This window comes from Pan paniscus, chromosome 20 (genome assembly GCF_029289425.2).
Source record: "Pan paniscus chromosome 20, NHGRI_mPanPan1-v2.0_pri, whole genome shotgun sequence".
In the NCBI taxonomy this organism is placed as follows: domain Eukaryota; kingdom Metazoa; phylum Chordata; class Mammalia; order Primates; family Hominidae; genus Pan; species Pan paniscus.
In genome coordinates, this window is record NC_073269.2 from 48,187,302 (window position 1) to 48,212,597 (window position 25,296).

General features: G+C 50.0%; 2 protein-coding genes and 1 pseudogene across 17 annotated transcripts in view; 1 reads left to right on the plus strand and 2 right to left on the minus strand.

The window, feature by feature from the left end:
• Positions 1–25,296, plus strand: part of LOC100976543 (CEA cell adhesion molecule 6) — a 910,921-nt gene that overhangs the window by 321,983 nt on the left and 563,642 nt on the right. The window lies entirely within an intron of this gene.
• On the minus strand, positions 4,376–8,251 carry LOC100983848 (uncharacterized; annotated as a pseudogene).
• POU2F2 (POU class 2 homeobox 2) overlaps positions 8,520–25,296 on the minus strand; it is an 86,649-nt gene continuing 69,872 nt past the window's right edge. For 7 of the 16 annotated variants that reach the window (XM_055103695.2, XM_034946084.3, XM_008964177.5 and 4 more), the window contains 10 exons: positions 17,132–17,237; positions 16,943–17,034; positions 13,515–13,676; positions 13,221–13,362; positions 12,978–13,126; positions 12,719–12,895; positions 11,262–11,328; positions 9,506–9,707; positions 9,304–9,377; positions 8,520–9,028 (listed from right to left, as the gene is read on the minus strand). In XM_055103695.2, coding sequence (XP_054959670.1) covers positions 8,694–9,028; positions 9,304–9,377; positions 9,506–9,707; positions 11,262–11,328; positions 12,719–12,895; positions 12,978–13,126; positions 13,221–13,362; positions 13,515–13,676; positions 16,943–17,034; positions 17,132–17,237 — 1,506 coding nt within the window. In that variant the 3' untranslated portion in view covers positions 8,520–8,693. The remainder of the gene's footprint in view (positions 9,029–9,303; positions 9,378–9,505; positions 9,708–11,261; positions 11,329–12,718; positions 12,896–12,977; positions 13,127–13,220; positions 13,363–13,514; positions 13,677–16,942; positions 17,035–17,131; positions 17,238–25,296) is intronic. The other 9 variants (XM_003811775.6, XM_008964176.5, XM_034946085.3 and 6 more) reach the window with 3 other exon arrangements.

Genomic DNA, 25,296 nt, shown 5'->3' on the forward strand with positions numbered 1-25,296 from the left:
CATACATTTTAATGTTTATATACATATATATAGTTCCAAATCCTAGGATTTGGAGTATTCTTTTTAATTAAGTTCTAGGGTACATGTGCAGAACATGCAGGTTTGTTACATAGGTATACACATGCCATGGTAGTTTGCTGTACCCATCAACCTGTCATCTGCATTAGGTATTTCTCCTAATGCTATCCCTCCCTAGCCCCTCACCCTCTGACAGGTCCTGGTGTGTGATGCTACCCTCCCTGTGTCCACATGTTCTCATTGTTCGGCTTCCACTTAAGAGTGAGAACATGTGGTGTTTGGTTTTCTGTTCCTGTGTTAGGTTTTATTTTTATCTTTTTATTAAAAATGGGGTCTTGCTGTGTTGGCCAGGCTGGTCTCAAACTCCTGGCCTCTAGGGATCATCCCATTTTGGCCTCCCAAAGTGCTGGGATGAGAGGCATGAGGCACCACACCTGGCCTGTTTTTTTCTATTTTTCAGAGTCTCGCTCTGTCACCCAGGCTGGAATGCAGTTGCACAATCACAGCTCACTGCAGCCTCAACCTCCTAGGCTCAAGTGATCCTGTGATCCTCCTGCCTCAGCCTCCCAAGTAGCTGGAACGACAGGCGAGCACCACCACGTCTGGCTACTTTATTTTGTAGAGATGGCGTCTTGGGTTCTGTTTGGTTCTGACTGTGCCACCTTGAAGATGGGCCTGAACCAAATGATCTTCCTCCATGTACTATTTTTATGTCCCATCCCTGCTGATTTGTTTTGAGAGTTGAGGGGCTTTGCTTTCTTTGTCTTGCCAAAACACTGCAATGCTGACACTTTTTGTCTTACTAAATATGAAACCTGTCTTTCACTCTATTCCTTTTTCCTGTGCCTCAATTCCCCCAACCCTCACTATCGACTTTGCAGGATCCCAGCACCTGTGTGCCAAGCATACATTAGAGGATGGAACAGTGCTGAGGAAACGCAACAGCTTTTTTTTTCCTGAGATGGAGTCTTGCTCTGTCACCCAGGCTGGAGTGCAGTGGCATGATCTCAGCTCACTGCAACCTCTACCTCCCAGCTTCAAGTGATTCTTGTGCCTCAGCTGCCCGAGTAGCTGGGATTACAGGTGTGCACTACCACGCCCGGCTAATTTTTGTATTTTTAATAGAATGGGTCTTCACCATGTTGGCCAGGCTAGTCTTGAACTCCTGGCCTCAAGTGATTCACCGGCCTGGGCCTCCCAAAGTGCTGGGATTATAGGCATGAACCACCATGCCCAGCCTTCCAGTGCATTTTCATTAATACCACTTCTGCTTTTGAGGTCTTAGGGATCAGTCCATGGCCTGACGGCCTGTGGAAGCTGTTGCTACTGCCAAATAACAGATGGGCACAATAATTTGAGTAAGAGTTAATGTTGCTCTAAAAAGGAAGGGGGTTGGTGTGTACATTGTATCACCAGAAAACTTCAAAAGCAACTCTGGTTGGTTGGTTTGAGACAGGGTCTCGCTCTGTCACGACCCAGGCTGGAGTGCAGTGGTGCTATCATAGCTCACTGCAGCCTTGGCCTCCTGGGCTCAAGAGATCCACCTCAGCCTCCTGAGTAGCTGGGACCACAGATGCACACCATCATGCCCAGTTAATTGTGTTCATTTTTTTTTTTTTTTTTTTTGAGACAGAGTATTGCTCTGTCACCCAGGCTGGAGTGCAGTGGCACAATCTTGGCTCACTGCAACCTCCACCTCCCAGGTTCAAGTGATCCTTCTGCCGCAGCCTCCCAAGTAGCTGGGACTACAGGCGTACACCACCACGCCCAGCTAATTTTTGTATTTTTAGTACAGATGGGGTTTCACCATACTGGCCAGGCTGGTCTCGAAGTCCTGACCATTATAATGATCCACCTGCCTTGGCCTCCCAAAGTGCTGGGATTCCAGGCGTGAGCCACCACACCTGGCCCAATTTTGTTCAATTTTTGTAGAGATGGGGTCTCACTGTGTTGCCCAGGCTGGTGTCGAGCTCCTGGGCTCAAGGGTTCTTCCTGCCTTGGCCTCCTAAATTCTAGGGTTACAAGCATGAGCCACCACACATAGCCTGTTTTTTTTGTTTGTTTGTTTTTGAGACGGAGTCTCGCTCTGTCGCCCAGGTTGGAGTGCAGTGGCACATTCTCAGCTCACTGCAAGCTCTGACTCCGGGTTCACGCCATTCTCCTGCCTCAGCCTCCCAAGTAGCTGGGACCACAGGCGCCTGCCACCATGCCCAGCTAATTTTTTGTATTTTTAGTAGAGATGGGGTTTCACCGTGTTAGCCAGGATGGTCTCGATCTCCTGACCTCGTGATCCACCCACCTCGGCCTCCCAAAGTGCTGGGATTACAGGCGTGAGCCACTGCACCCGGACTTTTTTTTTTTTTTTTTTTTTGAGATGGAGTCTCGCTCTGTCGCCTGGTCTGGAGTGCAGTGACACGACCTCAGCTCACTGCAGCTTCCACCTCCCGGATTCAAGCTATTCTCCAGCCTCAGCCTCCCGAGTAGCTGGGTTACAGGCGTGCGCCACCACGTCCGGCTAATTTTTGTATTTTTAGTAGAGACGGGGTTTCGCCATGTTGGCCAGGTTGATCTTGAACTCCTGACCTCAGGTGATCCGCCCGCCTCGGCCTCCCAAAGTGTTGGGATTACAGGCATGAGCCACCACTCCCGGCATTTTTGTTTGTTTGGTTTTGGGTGTTTTTTGTTTTTTGTTTTTTTTTGCATTTTTTTGGTGATGTGAAAAAATGACATATAACTCTTCTGTTATTTTATTTGACTATTTGTGAGGTTGAAACTTTTTAATGTGTTAATTGAAACTCTGGTTTTAAAGAGTCTCTTTAGTCCTCTGGGGAAGCATCCAGGGATGGAAATGGAGAGGTATTTGCTGGTTTCCTGGCTTTCTCATAGTTCTCATGTATTGAAGACAGTGTGCTGGAGCTCAGTCCTAAGCACTTTACTTAGACCATCATCCTACAACCTTGTGAGGTAGGTATTGTCCCTTATTTACAGATGAGGACACAGAAGCTCACATATTGAAGGTCATATATTTATAAAATGGCAGAACTGAGATTTGAATTCAGAAGTATGAATTCATCCTAAATTCAAAGACTTGGTTCTTTGGCAAGAACATTTGTGCAGGTTTTACTTCCAAATATTCACTATTTTTTAAAATTTAATTTTTTTTGTTTTTGTTTTTGTTTGCTTTTTAGACAAGGTCTCTCTCTGTTACCCAGACTGGAGTGCAGTGGCACGATTACGGTTCACTGCGGCCTTGACATCCTGGGCTCAAGCAATCCTCCCACCTCAGTCTCCCAAGTAGCTAGGACTAGACAACAGGCACATGCCACCATGCCGAGTTGAGTTTTTGGGGCTTTTTTAGAGAAGAGTTCTATGTTGCCCAGACTGTGAACATTCACTATTGGAACAGAAGTAAAACACTCCCCTCCCCAGCATACAGATCTCCAACCCCACACCCTGATTTCTTCACCACTCTTCCCAGGACAGAGAGGAGACCAAGGGAGAGCAGGCATCATTTCTCTCTGTACAGTTTTTAATTTTTTATTTTTTGATGTTTGTTGTTCAGATGAATGACACACTCAAGTTACAAAAATGGGGCCTTAAAAGAAGCACATTGTACAATGAACAAGCAGATTGGAGTTAAGAACACTGAAACACTAACCCGCTACCACGAGAAGAGACAGGGAGGGGGTACAGGAAGGGAAGGAAGGGGCTACCAACACAGGGGTCAGACGGAACTGAAAGGGAGGCTAACTTGGTGAGGATGGAGGAAAGGCAGGTCTACTCCAGGGCTGATTTCTGGATGCCGGTTCTTGGGCACCCTTGCCTTGTACTTGCCACCCCCTCCAACTTCACCCACCCCCATTCCAACCTGGTCATTCTGGGTGGTGAAAGACACCCACACCAGAACGGGCTGCGCCAATCAGGTCTTTACGAAGTAGGGTGGTCACCTTGCCCTAGTGCAGCCCTGGATTTGGAAGGTGATGGTGGAAGCAGTGGGACAAGAGGCCAGAAAGGAGTTGAAAGTTCAGGCCCCTGCTCTTCCCAAAGACTCCTCGCCCATTCCCCACCCTGCCATTATCCAAAGGCTCTCTACGAGTTGCCAAGAGAGGCCCCCAGTCACCCTGCAATTATATAAATAAATAAATACTGAGCCCCTGGGTTTGGGGGACATATTGGGGGAGGGGCAGCAAGGATAGAGGACAGGAAAGAGAGGAAGGGGAGGGAGGCAGAAGGGAGGGGTCACAGACATAGTAAATAGTTGTCTCCGTCCCAGCAACACTTCTCTCTGGATTTTTCTCTCCTTTTGTTTGTTTAACAAGGAGCTAACAATTCAAGGACAAATACTTAAAAATATACATTATTTTTTCTTTGTTTCCGCCTTTGTCATCGTCGTCTTGCTTTGGAGACTGCTGAGGTCAAAGTTTAAACCGCATGAAGGACTTGCGGCTTGGAGTTTTTGTGTTTTTTTTTTTTTTAATTTTTATTTTTAATTTTTTTCACTTTTTTTCCAACATATAAAAAGGTAGCGGAGTTGTCTGTGGGTTTTTTTTTTTTTTTTAATGGTTAAATCTTTGGTTTGTTTCTTTTTTCTCTTGGAGGCCTTTATCTCTCGCACTTGCCTTTCCCACTCAGAGACCAGTGGGGGCCCGCGTGTCTCAATCTTGCTGTCTGTCTCACTCTCTCTCTCACTCAGGTCCCCCTACCCTGGGCTAGAGGAAGAGAGAGGCACCCTGGTATTCGTGTGGGTTAGAAAAACTAGTCAGGTCAAGAGGGCACCCTGACTTGGCTAGTCCCTCGCCAGATCTCCCCAGGGCTTGGAGAGCCCGTCATGGCCTTCTCCAGGGAGATGGATGGAAAACTCATATCCTTCCCCTCCTCCTGATCTCAGCCCCAACTCCTACTGGGGCTTGGGTTCCCCATCCCTACCCACCCCCCCCCACACACACACACCCCACCCCCCAGAAGAGAACAGAGAGAGGTGGTTTAGTTACTGGCATCAATTTTTTTTTTTTTTGGCACAATGAAAAGGCCCACCATTAGGGTAGACCCAGTCTCTGTCCCTCCCTTAAGTAGGAGGTCAGGGTTGGGGAGAAGAGAAATTCAGAGGGCTCCCCACTGCTCCAACCCACTCATCTCTCCTCTCTTTCTAGCCCAGGCCCTTGGCCCCCAACCTCGGACATCTAACCTAGCCCATAGCCTAGCCTGGGGTTGCCCTCCCCATCCCCCACATAAAGCTCCCCAGCCCTCCAACTCTCTCGCTCACACACAGACACACGGACATAGGCTCTGTACAGACCACAAAATAAAAACGATGAGATAGTTTTGTTTCCCGGAGTCGAGACGGGGGACCAGAGTGTAAGGGGCAGATGGGGGTGGGGGGCATGAATTCCCCCATCACCTTCCCAACCCTGGCTCCCTCCAGCCCCCCAGCCCCTTGCCCTGGCTGGCCCCCAGCCAACGATATTTGGTTTCCTTTTTTTAACATTAAAGTTCTATGAGGTATTTGGTGCCTTATCTCGAGTCCTCAGGGGAGGGGGGCCCAGGGGGAGACCTGGGGCTCACCTGCCCCTCCCTCCCTCCTACCCCCTTCCCAATATTTGGTTTCACAGCTGTAGTTAAAGCTTGGGATTTGGTTATTTTTCCCCCTCCCAGGAATTTTTTTCTTGTTTTTCTTTTCCTAGGTGTGAGGGTTGGATGGGGAGGGTCCCCAGCACCCCCGGCTGCACAGGGGTCCCTCCACCAACATCAGGGCATCTGCCCCATCCCTGCCCCCTGCTCCTCCTCTCCTCTTTACCCCACTCCCACATACTGGGGTGGGGAGAGGTCCCAGGTGGTGGGACTTGATGGGGAGGAAGCAGGATGAAGTGGGTGGTGGTGAGTCCTGGATTTTCTTTCCTTTTTTTTTTTTTTTTTTCCTTTTTGGTCTAGAATCATAGTTTTTGTTTGAGTCATCTCCACCATGCCTTCCATGCTGCCTGTCTTCTCGGAGGGGGTTTTTGGTTGTAATTCCTTTCATTTTGCTCTGCTCAAATGTCCTTCCTATTTGGTCAGGAGCCCTTGGCCCCCTCTCCACCCTTGGGCTGGGGCCCAAGCCCTCTTGCCAGTCCCTTCTCTCTTCAGGAAATAAACATGGACAAACTCAGAGGTAGGGTAAGGGCAGGGAGTCGTTCAGCGGAGATGCTTACATTCCGGTGAGGTTGGGTAGACAAGGTGCCAGGCCCCATCGTGCCAGGGTGGGAGGGGCGGCTACTTCACCACTGCCCGGACAAGGCACCCAGAGGCCCCTGCAATGGCCGAGTCTCTGCTGCCTCCGTCGCCCAGCCCAACAGTTTCATTTCCCGGGTGGGAGAAGGGAGACAAGGAAAAAAGAGAACGCTGAGGCCTGGAGCTCCATCTGCCTCTCCTCAGAGTGTCCGGCAGAAAGTGGAAGCTGCCCAGGCCAAAGCCCTGCGGTCTCAGGGCTCTCCTCTCTCTCTGCTCCTGCCCAACAAGGGGCAGGGGCCACACTACGGCTGTCAGGCCCCACCCTGATTTCAATGGCTCGTGTCCTTCACTGCAACACTTTGGTTTGAGGAGAGACACAGAAAGAACAAGATTGAGAGAGAAGAGAGGAGAGCAAAGGGAGAGAGAGGAGACAGGAAGGAGGAGAGGAGAGAGGAAGGAGAGGAGGAGAGAGGAAGGAGAGGAGGAGAGAGGAAGGAGGGGAGGAGAGAGGTCAGACAAAAGAGAACCGAAAAAGAAATCAAAGGAGGAATCAAACCACCCAAAAGTTGTTAAGTTTTCCTTCATCTGTTCTTTTTGCTTTCTTACTCCTTTTTTTCCTGTCTTTTTTTAAAGCTTTTTCAGTTGATTTGGGAGGGGAGTTTGGGGCTCTTCACCCCTGTCCCTGACACCCTCTCTCAGCCCCGCCCACCCGCTTCCATCTGCCCTGGCCGAGGGACAGGCCCTGCCCCAGCCGCCCCCTCCGGCTTTCCCAAAGACGACGTCCATGAGGTATTTGTGAAGAGAAAGAAGCATCCGTCCTTCCATCCGCCTTGGGGAACAAGGGCCTGGACCACCGGTGCAGGGGCTTGGCTCCGCCTCGCGGTTCCATCTTATTCTTGAAGAGTCCTCATCTTCTTTCCCTTTTATATATATATATATTTATATATATATATAAATTCTTTTTTCTAGTTTAAATTTATTGTTTGTTTGTTTCTGTTTTTTTGGTTTTCAGTTCAAAACTTTGTTGGCCTCCACAATAGCAGGAGGGCAGGGTGGCTCCCAGTGGTGTCTCTCCTCTGTCCGTCGTCAGTGGAGACGTGTCCGGGGCTGGTCAAACACAGGGTCCAGCCAAGAGTTGTGGAGGTCTTGTGGGAGTGGTGGCCACCACCGCGCCCTCTCAGATGGGGACCACAGGCTGTGGCACTGTCCCCACCACATGGACCCTGATGGGGATGCCATCTCGAGGAACCCCACCACTGGGGTGTGTGCGTGTGTGCATGTGGGGGGAGGGAGAGGCATTCGCCAGTACCAGAGGGGCACAGGGTGGGAAAAGCGAGGTGAGTTCTCTTTTTGGTTTCTGGTTAATGTCAAAGAACGTGAAGGATCCCACGGATAGGCACTGGAATATGAATTTTTTTTTTTTTTTCAGGGAAACAGACAGGATGGAAAAAGACAACTGAATGCCCTCAACTGAATGTCTTCATCCCCTCTTGCCTGAAATTTCCACCTTCCCATAGGCTGGGGAGGGAGTCAGTTCCAGAGCAGAGGAGGGTGACAGGGTTGAGGAGGGACTTGTGAGAGCTAGAACTTGGCAAAATGGCCTAGCCCACCCTTCAAAGGGGAAAAGAGGGAGGAACAGGGGATGAAAAGTTGTCCGCAGGCCTTCCCTTGAACTCTCCCCTGCTGGGGGGAGGGAGGAGGTTAAAGCAAGACCCCCTGCCCAGGTGGGGAGAGCTGGGGGCCAGGGGAGAAGGGGACACATGGTAGGGACACATTCTGTTGAGCACAATGCTAAAAATTCTGTACATCCTTTGGATGAAGCTACTGAATATTTGGTGTAAGGTTGTTCAGGCCCTTTCTCTTTCACCTTCTGGAAAAGAACATTTGGTGGGTGGTGCTAAGCCCCAGCCCATCTGCCCAGGCTGTGCCCTGTCTTCGCTGGCCCAGGGCTGGGGGCTGGGATTAGGAAGCTGGCATCTTCTCTTTTTCCTTCTGTAGCCCCCACGGAGGAGGCAGGGTTGGGGGTTGGTCCCACAGCCAGGGCTCGGTGGCATGAGGTCTGACCTGCTGGAGGCTTCTCCGCCCCTGGCTGGGGTTTTTATTTGGCGTCGTAGCAGTGAGGGTGAGCACGCTGAGGTCTGGCTTGCGACTGGTTTTTTGGTTTGTTTGATTTTGTGGGGTTTTTTTTTTTTTTGGTTTGTTTTTGTTTTTTTTGTTTGTTTGTTTTTCACCTCTGGTTCCTTTGGGGCAGCTGGTTTCTGTTGTGATTATTTTTGGTTTTCTCTTTTGTTGGTTAGTTTCTTTCCTTTTTTTTTTTTTTTTTTTTGGTTGGTTGTTTTTTTGGTCTTTCCTCCCTTGTCACTCCTGCTCTGAGGACCCTCTGCGTCCCCACCACTGGCCTCCTCGCCCTCTTCCCAGGCAAGGGACCAAGGCAGGGACCAGAGGAATGGGAGGGGAGGCATGGCTGGCCCTCACTCAGGTTTGGACCCTGCCTCGGGCCCCCCTGGACCTCCAGGGGTCTGTGCTGCCGTCTCGCTGCAAGTGGAGGAGGAGGAGGATGAGGATGAAGAGGATGAGGAGGAGAGGCCAGGAGACTTGCTGGAGATGGAGGCTGCCACAGCCGCAGCCGCTGCTGAGACCAGGCCCACACCAGGTGGGGTGCTGAGCAGGGGCAGCCCAGCATGGTTCAAGAAGAGCGGCGAGGTCACCAGGCCAGGGCTCCCCGGGGCTGCGCCGGCTGCCCCCAGCACCAGATTCCCGCTGCCATCAAGGCTGGTAAGGGGCAGGGTTCCACCAGAGGCCAGGGCTGGCGGGGAGAGAGAGAGGCTGGGCTAAGGGCACGCCGGGCCAGGGGAGACCTTTGCCTTCCAGCATCCTGCCCAGAGTGCCCCCCATCTCCCCATCGGTCCCACTGACCCCCATCAGCACCCCTCACACCTTCCCCAAAGGTGAGATGGGTATGAAGAGGCGAGCAATGCAGTGAGCAGGGGCGGGATGGCATGGCTGGAGCAGCAATGGCAGGGCTCGAGGCCCCAGAGGATAGGGCTGGTGATGATGGGTGTGACATGAGGCAGCACGCACCTTGGATAGTGGCCAAAGGGTTGTTGCTCATGAGGGCTGGACTCAGCCCGGAGCTCAACCCCACCATTGTGCTTCTGCAAGAGGCAAAGCAGAGGCATTAGCAGGGGCAGGGACCTGCCAACATAACTGGGGTGCCGCTCCCCACCCTAGAAGCAGCAGCGACCCTGCTTCTCCCCACAGCTTCCCACGTGCACCCACTTACCCCGTGCTGGGGTTCAGGCCTGACAAGCCGATAGCCGAGTGGCTGCCTTGAGGGCTGGGGTTTGTGCTGTTGGTGGTGGCCGGGGGTGGGGGAGTGACAGAGGGGATGGAATTGAGGGGGGGCGCAGCCCCGCCCCCGCCCCCACCCCCTCCAGCTGTCCGGCTGGGGTGGAGCGTCCCCACAGCTGAGGATAAGGTAGTAACTGCCAGAGAGAGACAGAAAGATGGGGTCTTCAGCTTCCACTCGTCCCCTACTGAGGAACCTGGGGTCAGCTCCTACTTGTCCTCCCGCCCAGCTCATGCAGCATCTCCTCAGTCAGAACAGCCTTAGACCTCCCTGCCCTCTCTTCCCAGAGTCATTTCCCTGTGCCTCTGCCATGGTGACCCCTGTCATAACAATGGAAGTCAGAGCAGCTGCTTCCTGCTGAGCCCTGGCACTCTACACTCCCTGCCCTGAACCACTTTTTTACCGACTAGAAACAGGGGTGCCCAGGAGACAAAGCCCTATGGCTCCCTCTAGGGGCTGGGGAGGGGCGAAGGGTGCCAGGCACACTGCCACATCTGAGGGATGGGCAACCTGGCAGGGGCTGAGGGCCCAGACTCAGCCAGACTGCTGGGGTAGAAACTCCTGGCTCTGTCTCATCCCAGTGGTGCCCTTGGGTGAGTGCCTTAACCTCTCTGACCTTCAGATCCCTTGTCTGGAAAATGGGGATAATAATAGACCCTATCTCATAAAATGAGTTTGAGAATTAAGTCAGTCAATGCAGTTTAGAAAGAGTTTAGTACAGTGCCAGGCAAGCACTTACTACTTTATAAATCTCCACTTACTATTTTCTAGCCTGGGGAGGGGCAATATGTTGTTTTATGTGTATATATATTATGTGTATATATATTATGTATATATATATTATGTGTGTGTGTGTGTATATATATATATATATATATTTTTTTTTTTTTTGAGATGGAATCTCACTCTGTCACCAGGCTAGAGTGCAGTGGTGTGATCTCAGTTCACTGCAACCTCCTCCTCCCGGATTCAAGTGATTCTCCTGCCTCAGCCTCCCGAGTAGCTGGGATTACAGACACACGCCACCACGCCCAGCTAATTTTTGTATTTTTAGTAGAGACAGGGCTTACCATGTTGGCCAGGCTAATCTCGAACCCCTGACCTCAGGTGATCCACATGCCTTGGCCTCCCAAAGAGCAGGGATTATAGGCATAAGCCACCACACCCAGCGAATTTTATATTATTATTATATATATGGTGTATAACCATACATATAAACCTACCGTGTCCCAGGAAGAGGGAGGGGAACTCTGGATACAAGACTATGTATGTATGCATGTATGTGTGTATATGTACATACACATACACTCTTACATACATGTATTTATATCTTTTTATGTTTTACACATTCATAATAATTTTATAAAAACTGAGGCTTAGAAGGATAAAATAAGCGCTTGAATTCACACAGCTTAAAAATGACAGAGGCCAGGTACAAAACTCAAGTGCCTCACCTTTTACCAGGCCCACGCTTTTCTCATATGAAATCGTAAAGCAGATTAAAGCTGAGTTGCTCCTGCAGAGGAGGGGTGAGTCCTACCCTCTTCCCACTGTCTCTCCCATTCCCCCACCCACACTCCCCAGGCCCAGTCTTGAGGCCCATGGACACCCAGAGCCACTTGGGAACCTCAGGCTCCAGCCTCTGCCACATCCTCCCAGTCCCCCCTCACCATTTTCTGCCCTCCCTGACCTGTTGTGCTCAGACTGCTGGAAGCTTGGGACAACGGTAAGGTCCCCGCGCCCCCTTGGGGTGTGACCTGAGGAGAGAAGAAAGGAGGTGTCATTAGCCACTGTCTGCCAGCAGCCCCCGTGATGCTCCCTGTAGGACCCCACTCCTCCATCCCAGGATGGGGGCAGGGGGCTTTGGCACAATGCTGCATTTGTATTATTCCACATGCTTTCTTCACACTTGCCCTAGCTGATCCTGAGCCACAAGCAGGAAGGGCTAATTCTCCATTGAGAACACTCCCCACCTCTCTTCTGACACCGCCCCATCTGGCTAGTCTTTGCAGGGTTGCGTCCTGTCTGAAGTGACTGCACCGGAAGAGTGGCTGCTCTACATGCTCCTGATATTGTTGGTTCTGCAAAACTAAAACTCTTTTCCCTGGACAAGCAAACACCACCCTTTTACCAGTGGGGTTGGCAAGCAATGCAGGAGAGACTGTTCAAAGTGACCCAGGCAGGGAAAGAGCAGATCTAAAGTGCGAGGCTAAACGGATGCATATCTTTGCATCGGGGTGTTGAGATGTCATATTACTTGATTTTCTGGGACCACCAGCTTCCTTCTTGGCCACCCCACCTCCAGTCTCACCTTTGCATCAGCCCCAGAAACCTCACTAAATGTGACTGTCTCCTTCCCCAGCTCAAAACCACTCCTTACCTCCTCACTGCCCATGGTTCAAGTTCCAGCTCTTCACTGTAAAACTTGGGGTACATGCCCCCACTCCTTCCCCAACCTCATTCATATAAACTGCAGCACCAACCACACTAAATTGCACTGGAATTTCTCAAATTGGGCTGGGCACACCCTGGCTTCTAGGCCTTAGTACACACTGGTCCAGGAAGGCTCTTTGCCTTCTTGTGGCTGGCTAACTCTCCCTTGTCCTTTAGAACTCAGTTCAGACAGTGCCTCCTTCACACCGATGGGGGCAGGGGCTCCTCTCTGGAGCATCACAGCTCTTTCCAGAAATGGAAATAAAAGGATGGGATAAAGGATGTCCCAGCTGTGTCTGATATCAAGTGGGCCTGTGTATAACTGTGGACCTGAGAGTACACCCATGGGTGTGACAATTTCCCCGAACGGCAAATAAGTGCCTCTCCCTGCCTCTGTGTGGTTGTGAGCCTGTGTGTTCTAACCTGGACCACGTCCCTGGACATATATCCCTTCCTGTGTGGCTATGGCACTGTGATAACTCTGTGTCTGGCTATGTCGGTGTGTATCTAGGGGTGCTTGTATCCCCCATGTAAGACCACAGTTCCCTGGAAACCGTCCCTGTGTGACTGTGCCCATCTACGTGATGGCCTGTCTCCAAGAGTGACTCTTCTTGTCTCTGTTCTAGGCTCTGTGGACAACCAGGTAGGGTGGGCTTCACACAGGTGCCTGTGGAGCTCTGTGGTCTCCCCACCCCCCAGGCGGGCTCTTGGTACCATATGGGGGCTGTAGCTGGCCGGCTTCCCTGGGCTGGGCAGCATGGGGGCCGCACTGCAGGGGTTGATGCGTTTCTCCTTCTGGCGCCGGTTGCAGAACCAGACGCGGATCACTTCCTTCTCCATGTGCAGCTGCTCGGCGATCAACAGGATCTCCTCTGAGGTAGGCTTCTGGTTCTGCAGGCAGAGGGCTCGTTAGCCCGAGGCCCACCGCCCGCCACCCCTCAGGTGAGGGCCACCCAGGAGAGGGGGGCCTCACCGCTAGAAAACTCTTCTCTAAGGCGAAGCGGACGTTTGTCTCGATGCTGGTCCTCTTCTTGCGTCTCCGGCCGGGCAGGCCGTCGAAACCCAGGCTGGGGCTGCTCAGCTGGTTGGGGCTGGGCAGGCTTGAGTCCACAGACATAGTCTCTGTGCGCCGGGGGAGACGTGAGCATGAGAAGGGGCCTCCCGCGGCCAGCGGCCACTGCCCGCCCCCTACGCGGGAACCCCAGCCTGGTCCCACCTGCGTCGTTGAGCCACTTCTCCAGGAGGGGCTTGAGTTTGCACATGTTCTTGAAGCTCAGGTTGAGGGCCTCGAAGCGGGAAATGGTCGTCTGGCTGAAGTCGTTGCCGTAGAGCTTGCCCATGGCCAGGCCCACATCACCCTGGGCCAGTGGGGCGGGGAAGGGCCCGAAGTCAGGGTGGGGCCTTCCGGCACTGGGCCCGCTCCGCCCACCCACTGGCCACGCCCCTCGCGGCATCTATCAACTGGCCACGCCCCCACGCCCACCGCCCAGCCTGCAAGGTGCCTCCAGACCTGCGTGAAGCCCAGCTTGATGCGGCGTTGCTTGAAGGTGCGGGCGAATTGCTCCAGCTCCTCCAGATCACTGGGCTCCTCGGGGTGGGATGGTGGCTCCAAGCATTTGGGGGGCTGCGGGTGCGAGAGGTGCGGGTCGGGCAGCGTAGGGCGGGTCACGGCCTGGTGGAGTGGGCAGGTGGGTGGGATGCAGGGCGGAGGACCAGGATGGGGCTCAGCGATGGGTGCACAGTCCCCCTCCCGCCCTCTTCGCCCCTGCGTTCCATCCGCCGCCTGCAGACTCCCCCCGCCTTCCTCCACAAGCACTGTCAATCCCTTCAAAGGTCCCTCCACATGCACTGTTAATCCCTTTAAAGGTCCGACTCTGCTGCCCCACATGGGTTTCCTCATTGCCTGGGACTCTCTGCACTGTCCCTTCACGCCTGCGAACTCCCAGAAGGAGCAGCCAGCTTTTTGTGCCAGGGCTCTTTCCCTGAAGCTGGAGGCAGTGGTTCATCCTCATCTCAACCTGGGAATCAAGGACTGGCCCTGCCACCAAATCACTGCTTAGCCCAGGCCTCACTTTCCCCCTCTGCAGGATGGGAACAATCACTGCTGTTCTGTCTACCCAGTGGGGCTGTTGAGAGAATCGGGTTAAAAATGAGTAGGTCGTGCAGACCCATGGACTGTACAATGCCAAGAGTGAACCCTAATGTCAGCTATGAACTTTGGGTAATAGTGATGTGTCAATGTAGGTTCATCACCTGTTACGCTTGTACCACTCTGGTTGGGGATGTAGATAATGTGGGAAGCTGTGCATGTGTAGGGGCAGAGATAGATGGGATAGCTCTGTATCTTCCACTCAGTTTTGCTGTGAATCTAAAACAGCTCTTAAGAAATTAAGTCCTAAGCAATGAGTAGATTGCAAATAAAGTAAAAGTTAAAAAAAAAAAAAAGGACTGGGAGGGCAATTAGAGAGATTTACAAAAAAGCAACAGCTCTATCTGGGATTCTTCATTGCCCTAACAATAAAGGATATGAAGCAGTTGGTGGGTACAGGGATGTTTGTCGCTCAGATCCTTTATCCATTATTCTCCAAAATGCTGGGGCAGATGTTTAGGAATTTTTTTTTTTTTTTGAGATGGAGTTTCACCCTTGTTGCCTAGGCTGGAATGCAATGGTGCGATCTTGGCTCACCATAACCTCTGCCTCCTGGGTTCAAGTGATTCTCCTGCCTCAGCCTCCCGAGTAGCTGGGATTATAGGCATACGCCACCACACCCGGGTAATTTTGTATTTTTAGTAGAGATGGGGTTTCTTCATGTTGGTCAGGCTGGTCTTGAACTCCCGACCTCAGGTGATCCACCCGCTTTGGCCTCCCAAAGTGCTGGGATTACAGGGGTGACCACTGCGCCCTGCCTTTTTTTTTTTTTTTTTTGTATAAATTTAAGGACAGCCGAGTGCAATGGCTCACACCTGTAATCCCAATACTTTAGGAAGCCAAAGTGGGAGGATCGCTTGAGCACAGGAATTTGAGACTAGCCTGGGCAACATGGCGAAACCCTATCTCTACAAAAATTTTAAAAATTAACCAAGCATGTGGGGCGTGACTGTAGTACCAGCAACTCAGGAGGGCTGGGGACTGCTTCACTTGAGCCCAGGAGGCTGAGGCTGCAGTAAGCTGTGATCACACCACTGCACTCCAGCCTGGGTGACAGAGTAAGACCCTGTCTCAAACAAAAACCAAAATGTTAAGGGGTACAAGTGCAATTTTGTTACACAAATGTATTGTGTAGTGATGAAGCGTAGGCTTTTAGTGTATCCATCACCCAAACAGTGTACATTGTACCCATTAAGTAATTTCTCATCATCCACCCACTCTCACCCCTCTCAGGTTTTGTTGTTGTTGTTTTAGAGAGCAGTCTTGCTATGTTGCCCAGGCTGGCCTCAAACTCCTGGGCTCAAGTGATCCTCTTGCCTCAGGCTCACAAGTAGCTGAGACTATAGGCATGCACCACCGTGCCTGTTTCAGTTTTCAGAAAACCTACATAGGCAGCCAGGCACAGTGGCTCATGCCTGTAATCCCAGCACTTTAGGAGGCCGAGGCAGGTGGATCACCTGAAGTCAGGAGTTCGAGACCAGCCTGGCGAACATGGTGAAACCCCATCTCTATTAAAAATACAAAAATTAGCTGGGTGTGGTGGCGCATGCCTGTAATCCCAGCTACTTGGGAGGCTGAGGTAGGAGAATCGCTTGAACCTGGGAGGCAGAGGGTGCAGTGAACTGATAGTGAGCCACTGCACTCCAGCCTGGGCAACAGAGCGAGACTCCATCTCGAAAAAAAAAAACAAGAAGAAAGAAAGAAAGCCTACATAGGATGTATATCATAGATAATGTGGCCCGGCCCCCACCCCCACTAGGGTCAAGGATATTACTCCTTAATCAGATACAGTAACAGTTTTGCAGCAGCAAAAATGCCATACCAAGAGGGACAAAGAAAAGTCATACACTGGCTTATATCATGGCAGGGCAGGTTTTGCAGTCAAATGAGTTCTCATGCCAATGGTGGAAGAACAACTTGACTTTCTGAGCATTTGGGATTTCAGAACTGCAGTTAAGACCTGTATTAGTCTCTAATCTCTTCAGTCAGTCCTTCTGAAATAGTTCACATATATTTTTTTAAAGGGCTATAAAAAATGGGTAGAAAAAAACTTTGAAATTCATAAAAGGTAGTGAAAATTATCATTAAAGTCTAGAACTCAGGCAGCAAACTGAAAGAAAGGCCTCGGGGTCCAGGTGCCAAGGTGGCCTGGAGAGCTGGCACCCTCTCTAAGGGTCCTCTGCTCCTGCCAGTGGCCAGGCCAACTGCTCACTGCGCCAAGCCACCACATAGACATAGGTACAGCCCTGCCAGATTTTCTGGTTTATCAAGAGGAGCTGGAAATGTGGTGCTTTCTGGGAATTTAGTTGACAACGGCCAAATAAAAGACACCTGTGGGCCTTGTTTTCAGTCTGCAGTTTGGGAAGTGGATGTGAAATAATCACCTAACGAATGCCTTGTTCAGAGAATCCTCCGTTGCAGTGCTGGAAGAGGCCCGAGGCATTTGTAGCCTAAAGGCTCGCAGCCCCCTGCAATTTTGTGTGTTTTTACACATGAGCATTTTGGGGGAATGGGGATCAGATCTAAATCTTTCATCATATTCTCAAAGGAGCCCATGTGCTAGAAAGGGTTAAGAACCACTTATCTGGGCCAGCTCCCCTCATTCTATAGAGGAAGAGGCTGACCCAGACAGGGAGATGGGCTTGCCTGAGGTCTCACAGCAAATCACTGGCAGAGTGTGGCTGGGTCAAATGGAAAGGAGACTCTCACTCATCCCCCACCCCCGTTTACCCAGCTTTCAGCAGGCCTTGCTGCTGGCCTGGCCTGGTGCACTCAACGGACAGTCTCACCTGTGTGGGAAGCCCGGCCCGGGGCTGGGAGGTCAGAAGAGCTCCCTGGGTTTGCTGAGGTAGCTGGAATAGATTTGGTGTCGGTAGCAGGCCTGGAGAGACAAGGGGAAATACACAGGGTGAGGGGGAGGGGAAGGTGAGGAAGTTCTGTGGAGGCGTCAGGGAGGCCATCTGGGGTGGGGGCCTTACCTGGCTGGCTCTGCTGGGCCTGCGGTAGCAGGAACTGAGCAGGTGGCTGGAGGTGGTGGCCTGGCACAAGCACCAGCTGCTGGAGCTGGAGGAGCTGCTGTATGTCCTGGCAGGGAGCGGGGTGGACAGAAAGACAGCCTGAGTCCTGGCTGGGTTTCATCCTCTCTGCATCACCTGAACCTTGAGGGGCTGAAACCAGGAAGCTGCTCCACATGGCGATCTGGCACTGGGCAGTGAGGGATCGTCCACTCGGTCTCTGAATGGCATCCCTGAGCTAAGGGCACCCAGAGGCTTCTCTCTACCATGGGGTACCAGAGAGTCCCAACTGGGCAGTCCTGGGAGGGCTCACTCTTTATTTACCCTTTCTTTCTTTTCTTTTTTTTTTTTTTTTGAGACAGAGTCTCGCTCTGTCGCCCAGGCTGGAGTGCAGTGGTGTGATCTCGGCTCACTGAAATCTCCACCTCCTGGGTTCACGCCATTCTCCTGCCTCAGCCTCCCAAGTAGCTGGGACTACAGGTGCCCGCCACCACTCCCAGCTAATTTTTTGTATTTTTAGTAGAGACAGTTTCACCATGATAGCCAGGATAGTCTCAATCTCCTGACCTTGTGATCTGTCCACCTCTGCCTCCCAAAGTGCTGGGATTACAGGCGTGAGCCACTGCACCCGGCTACCCTTTCTTTCTTGATGAAATATTTTCCTTGTTTTAACATTTCCGCAGAACAAATAGAATCATTTAAAAATGTAAGCCAGGCCGGGTGTGGTGACTCATGCCTGTAATCCCAGCAATTTGGGAGGCTGAGGCAGGCGGACACACCTGAGGCCAGGCGTTTAACACCAGCCTGGCCAACATGGCAAAATCTCATCTCTACTAAAAATACAAAATTAGCCAGGTGTGGTGGTACACGCCTATAGTCCCAGCTACTCCGGAGGCTGATGCAGGAGAATTGCTTGAACCCAGGAGGCATAGGTTGCAGTGAGCCGAGATCACGCCCCTTCACTCCAACCTGGGTGACAGAGCAAGACTCTGTCTCAAAAATAAACAAATAAATAAATAAATAATAAAATTGTAAACCGGACCAGGTCTTTCCTCCTTTAAAAACACTCCTGGCTGGGCACGGTGGCTCACACCTGTAATCCCAGCAATTTGGGAGGCCGAGCCGGGCGGATCACGAGGTCAGGAGATCGAGACCATCCTGGCTAACACAGTGAAACCCTGTCTCTACTAAAAATACAAACAATTAGCCAGGCATGGTGGCACACACTTGTAGTCCCAGCTACTCGGGAGGCTGAGGCAGGAGAATCGCTTGAACCCGGAGGTGGAGATTGCAATGAGCTGAGATCATGCCACTGTGTCTCTGCACTCCAGCCTGGGTGACAGAGCAAGACTCTGTCTCAAAAAACACAACAAAACAAACAAACAAAAAACACTCCCAAGGCAAATGATTTCATGTCTGGAATTAGCTTTAAAATACTCCAGCAAATAGTGTAAATTAGTACAACCACTCCGGGAAGCTCTTTAGCACTGTTATAGGTTGCAGTGTCTCCCCCCACTCCCTGCCACCCCCCAAAAAGGTAAGTTGGAATCCTAACCCCCAGAACCTCAGAGATTAACCTTATTTGGAGATAGGGTCTTTAGCAGATGATCAAGTTAAAATGAGGTCATTAGGGTGGGCTCTAATCCTATATGACTTGTGTCCTTATAAAAAGGGCAAATTTGGACATAGACATGGATAACGGGAAGATGATGTGAAGAGACACAGGGAAAAGACAGCCACGTGCAAGCCAAGGAGAGAGGCCTGGAACAGATCTCTCCCTCACAGCCCTCAGAAGGGACAGATCCTTCCCTCACAACCCTGCTGACAGCTTGATTTCTGACTTCCAGCCTCCAGAACTGTGAGGCAATATATTTACCTCAAGTCACCCAGTTTGTGGTTCTTTGTTTTGGCAGCCCTAGCAAACTAATATAGGCGCTATCTAAGAAAACTGGCTGGGCTTGGTGGCTCATGCCTGTAATCCCAGCACTTTGGGAGGCTGAGGCGGGAGGATCACGAGGTCAGGAGTTTGAGACCAGCCTGGCCAACATAGTGGAACCCCGTCTCTACTAAAAATACAAAAAATTAGCTGGGCGTGGTGGTGGGCGCCTGTAATCCCAGCTGCTTGGGAGGCTGAGGCAGGAGAATCACTTGAAGCCGGGAGGCGGAGGTTGCAGTGAGTTCAGATTGCGCCACTGCACTCCAGCTCGGGCAACAGTGCGAGACTCCATCTCAAAAAAAAAGAAAGAAAGAAAGCTGAACATACACCACGCTTATGACCCAGCAACTCCACTCCTGCATGTAACCCACCATACATGTGTATGTGTTTACCACAAGACATGTACTACAATGTTCACGTGGACCATTTGAAATAGGCAAGACTTGAAGATAGCCCAAGCGCGCACAACAGTGGAATGGGTAAAGAAACTGTTTCAGTGGAAGCTACAGCAATGAGAATGAGCAGTCCACAAGTCATGGTTACATGCCACAACGTAGACTTCCCAAACATAATCAGTGAGAGAGCTAGTCATGACAGAGAACATCCTGTACGATTCTAATGGTTGAAGTTTGGGGAGTAAAGACTGAAAAGGGACACCAGGGGGCTTCTGGGAGCTGGCCACATTATTTCCAGATCTGGGTACCAGTTCCATGGGTGTGCTCACAGCTGTATACCTATGATTTGTGCACCTTTATATATGCATTATATTTTAATAAAAGTATTTTTTAAGACAGGGCCAGGCACAGTGGTATGTGCCTGTAATCCCAGCACCTTGGGTGGTTGAGGCAGGAGGACTGCTTGAGGCCAGGAGTTCAAGACCAGCCTGGGCAACATAGTGAGACCCCCATCTCAAAAAAAAAGTCTTGTTTGTATAGTGGTGAGTAAAAAATAGAGTAAAATAAAGGGAAAAAGGGGGGGATGAGGTAGGGAAAGAGGGAGAGGAAAAAAAATCCAATCCTCCACCCACCAAAAAAAGTGAGGAGTTTAGATGAAATCCTATTTGCCAATAGGACGGGCAAAATGTTGGTATCTATTGAGCTTGGTGAAGAGTATGTGGGGTTCATGACACAATTCTCTCTACTTTTACGTTTAAACATTTCTGAAAGAAAAAGCAAAACCGCCTTACACACACAATCCAATGGCTTCTCATAGCCCTCAACAATGCAAACAAAACCCCTCACCTGCCTACGAGTCCCTTTATACTGAGGCCTGTGTTCGTCTCCCTGCTCATCTCCCACTGCCCTATCCCTCCTTGGCTGTGCTCCAGCAATTTAGCCCTTTTCTGTTTTTTTTCAAATGCACCAAGCTTGTTCCTGCCTCAGGGCCTTTATACATGCTGTTCCCTCTCCTGGGCAGTTCTACTTCTGACACTAATGCCTGGATCCTAACACAAAGTCACCCTCTCAGAGATGCCCTCTTTGACCACCCAGTCTATACCAGCCCCCGGCCTGGCCTCCCCTTATCACCCCATTTCATCTCCCTCACAAGGCTTAACACCATCTCCAGGCATCGCTCCTCCTGTTTACTCATTCATGACATGCCCCTCTCACTGGAACGTCAGCTCCATGAGAGCATGATCTTGACTGTTTCAGTCACCGCTATATCCTCAGTGCCTAGAACAGCACCTGGCACCCATTAGGTGTTCCACATAGATATGTTAATGAACCAAGACTGATGCTCCATCATTTACTTGGCAAATTTTATGTAGAGTTGAAAGCTATAACATGTTACTTACAATTTTTTTCCTTCTGGGAAATTGTGGGGGTTGGCATATGCCCCTGAATTCTTCCCAATGCTATTATTCTAAAGACCAATTTGATGTGCCAGGAAGTGAACAAACTGGGAAAATATATAAGCAATTCAACCGAAGGGGCTCATTTCTTTTTTTTTTTTTTTTTTTTTTTTTTTGAGATGGAGTCTCACTCTGTTGCCCAGGCTGGAGTGCAGTGGCACCATCTTGGCTCACTGCAAGCTCCGCCTCCCAGGTTCACCCCATTCTCCTGCCTCAGCCTCCCAAGTAGCTGGGACTACAGGCGCCCGCCACCACGCCTGGCTAATTTTTTTGTATTTTTATTAGAGATGAGGTTTCACCGTGTTAGCCAGGATGGTCTCGATCTCCTGACCTCGTGATCCACCTGCCTCGGTCTCCCAAAGAGCTGGGATTACAGGCGTGAGCCACCCTGCCCAGGCCAGAAGGGGCTCATTTCTTTAATATACAAAGAGTGATTTTGCAAATAACTCTATATAATTAAAAAAGAAGAAGAAAAAAATAGTGATTACAAATCCATAAGTAAAAAACTGACAACCCAGTAGTAATGTGGCTGACAGACAGGTCTGGAGAGTGCCCAGTGAAATTAATGTGAACAGCTCTGGATGGAAATACACTCAGATTCACTCGCAATAAGATAAACACGACTGCAATTGCACTGAGATATCATTTTTACCTCTCAGATCACCAAATATAAAAATAGTGTGTAATACCACACTGGGGAGTGTGGGGAAACACACATTCTTGTACATGCTGGTGAGAGGGTGATTTGGCAATGTCTATCAAAATTACAACTGCACACAGCCTTCAACTCAGCCATTCTACTGCTAAAAATTTATCTATTCTCACTCTAGAAGGCTGGGAATAGCCTTCTAGAGAGGTGCAAAATGACCTCTCTAGAAGGCTATTCCCAGCAGCAAGTGGCATTCTGGCAAAAGAGTAGAAGGTAGCTGAGCATGCAGCAAGACAGGACGGGTTGGATGAATGAGGGCAGAGCTCTACAGTGGAATACTATGCAGTCACCAGCAAGAATGAGGAGTCTCTTTGTGTCCTGATATGGAACAATCTGCAGGATGTCCTGTTGAGGGGAAAGCTCAAGAGGCAGAACAGAGGGTATGAGGTGGTACTGTTTGTGTCACACACAAAAAAAGAGTATATCTGGATATTTGCTTGGGTGCATAGTTGATGTCTGGAAACCCATACCAGAAGGCCACACTGTAAATCCATTCATACCTCTGGGATTTGAAACACGTACCTGGTCTGAGTAAATAAATATCCCAGTGTCTCACCCCCACCCACCCAAACAGTCACTGCTGATCAACATCCCTGCTTTTCGACAGCTGAACGCTATTCCCTGACCCCCTGGGGGTGCCTCTGCTTATTCCGTGTATGGCAGTGGACTGGGTACTCCTGTGCTCCTGACCTCTCTCACTCTTGCTGCTAATCATCTCAGAATCCAGCTTAAGGGTTCTGAAGTCCTAGCACTCTATCCTGTGAAACAATGTCCACCCTGCCTTCCCTTTCCCAGCGACCCCAGCCCAGTAACACCTCCATGGTCACCTCCCTCCAGATGTGGATCAACTGTGAAGCGGGCAACACTTATGCTTCAGGGCCCCCCATTTACAGTGAACCCTTTCAAGGCCCCATACCTAATTTTTGTTTCAAACATTGTCTTTTTCTTTCAAAGGGACTCCAAGTTGCATAATCTTTTGGCCCCACAAAACGAGACCCACCTGCCCTGTGCTACACGTCTCCCAAGTCAATGCATTTGCTTATGTGTACTTTTCCTCTGCCAGACTGAAACTCTAGCAGACCAGAGGCATATCTTATTCTTCGTGTATCCCTAACTCATATCGGAACCTGGTAAGCCCCCATTAAATGCCCACTGAATTGAATCTAATGAATAAGACTAGAAATCAAGTCTTATTACCAGCATTTTTCTGATTTCCTATAACCCTTAGCTTGTTGATTAAAGTATTTGTTAACTCCTGTTCCTCCCTAGCATGACTCTCAATGAAAATTCCCCTTTCCTCCAGAAGCCTAGAGAGGTGTCTGTGGGTTTCGTTCTGAATCACCAGAGAGAGGAAAGAATGGGGAAAGTGCATCCCAGTTTGCAGAAGGTCTCATGGTGAGAAGTTCAGATGGGAAACATTTAATCACATCCCTGTCTAGTTTCTCAGACCAGAGACTTAGGGGTCAGCCTTAATCCCACCTTCCCTTCCTCTCCCCATCCATCCAATCCATCTGCAATGCAAGTCTTCCCAGTTCCCTCTACATCTCTTCCTGTCCACAGTGACTGTCCTGGTCCAAACCACCATCCTTCTACCCCAGACCATCCATTCGCCCCCAGGCAGGCAGATAGGGGTCTAAAACAATAGAGTTCTAAATGTTTTTGTGCCCTGAATTCTTCAGCATCTGAAAAAAAAAACCCTATTGCCCTCTTCTCAGAATTAAAAACATAACATATGATATATAGGATCTTTCTTTTTTCTTTCTTTCTTTCTTCTTTCTTTCTTTCTTCTTTCTTTCTTTTTCTTTCTTTTCTTTCTTTCCCTTCTCTCTCCCTTTCTTTCTTTTTTTGAGATGAGATGGAGTCTCCCTCTGTCACCCTGGCTGGAGTACAGTGGCTCAGTCTTGCTTGGCTCACTGCAACCTCTGCCTCCCGGGTTCAAGCAATTATCCTGCCTCAGACTTCCAAGTAGCTGAGGCTACAGGTGCACCCACCATGCCCATGCCCAGCTAATTTTTGTATTTTTAGTAGAGAAGGGGTTTCACCATGTTGGCTAGGCTGGTCTCAAACTCCCAACCTCAGATGATCCACCCACCTCGTCCTCTCAAAGTGCTGGGGTCACAGGTGTGAGCCACCATGTCCAGCCAGATATATAGAATTTCAAATGAAATCAATCACATAATTATAGTCATCATCACTAGGGACTCCAAAGGGAGGGAGAAGGGCAAAGGCTGAAAAACTTCCTACTGGGTACTGTGTTCACTACTGGGTGACAGGAACAATTATACCCCAAACCTCAGCATCCATGCAATATAACCCTTTTAACATACCTACACATGTATCCCTGAATCTAAAATAAAAACTGGCTGGGCACAGTGGCTCATGCCTATAATCCCAGCACTTTGGGAGGCTAGATGTGAGAATCTTTTGAGCCCAGGAGTTTGAGACCAGCCTGGGCAAGATGGCAAGACCCTGTCTCTACAAAAAGAAAAAAACAAGAAGGAGGAAGAGGAGAAGGAGGAAGAGGAGGAGGAGGAGGAGGAGAAGGAGGAGGAGGAGGAGGAGGAGGACCAGGAGGAGAAGGAGGAGGAGGAGAAGGAAAATTAGCCAGGCATGGTGGTGCATGCCTGTGGTCCCAGCTACTCAGGATGCTGAGGTGGGAGGATCCCTTGAACCCAGGAGTTTGAGGTGGCAGTAAGCTATGATCACACCATGGCACTGCAGCCTAGGCAACAAAGGGAGACACCCGTCTCCAAAAAACAAAATAAAATAAAATTAATTAATTAAAATTTGGCTGGGTGCGGTGGCTCATGCCTGTAATCCCAGCATTTTGGAAGGCCAAGGCGGGCGAATCAGTTGAGGTCAGGAGTTTGAGACCAGCCTGGCCAACATGGTGGAACCCCATCTCTACCAAAAAAATACAGAAAAAAAATTAGCCAGGTGTGGTGGCGGGCGCCTGTAGTTGCAGCTACATGGGAGGCTGAGGAAGGAGAATCACTTGAACCCAGGAGGAAGAGGTTGCAGTGAGCTGAGATCACACCACTGCACTCCAGCTCAAGCAACAGAGTGAGACTCCGTCTCAAAAAAAATTAATTAATTAAAATTTTAAAAAATATAGGCATCAAACATATTTTGAGTGGTCATATAATCATTTATGGGTTTCTTTATTAGCACATTAAGTAACAAGATCCAGCAATAGATCTGATGACTACTGTAATTTCAAAGCAATCATGAGTGAAAACAGTGTTTTGAGAGATCTGCAACAACTATAAGAGAATTTGAAAATCTGCGTACATTCTCTTGGTGACAAAGTCTCAGTACCGCTAATACTACTGTTGTCTGTTGTCTATATTCATGATAGAGGGACATGCTATGGTTTGGTCAGAAGACAGTAAAAATTGAGATGTAATTTTTTTCCCATCCAAGTTCATAGACTCTGAATTCTATGCACAGACTCTTCTAGGGGTGGTCTATGGAGTCCAAGTCCCTGTTTTAAAATATAAATAAAGCCATAAGGCCTCTACTGATTTTCATCACATTTGTGGTATAATCCAGATCCAGGCCATGGTCCTGCATGGCCTGCCCACCACCCCCGCTTACCTCTCCTTCCTTGCCTCACACGACTCTAACTCCCT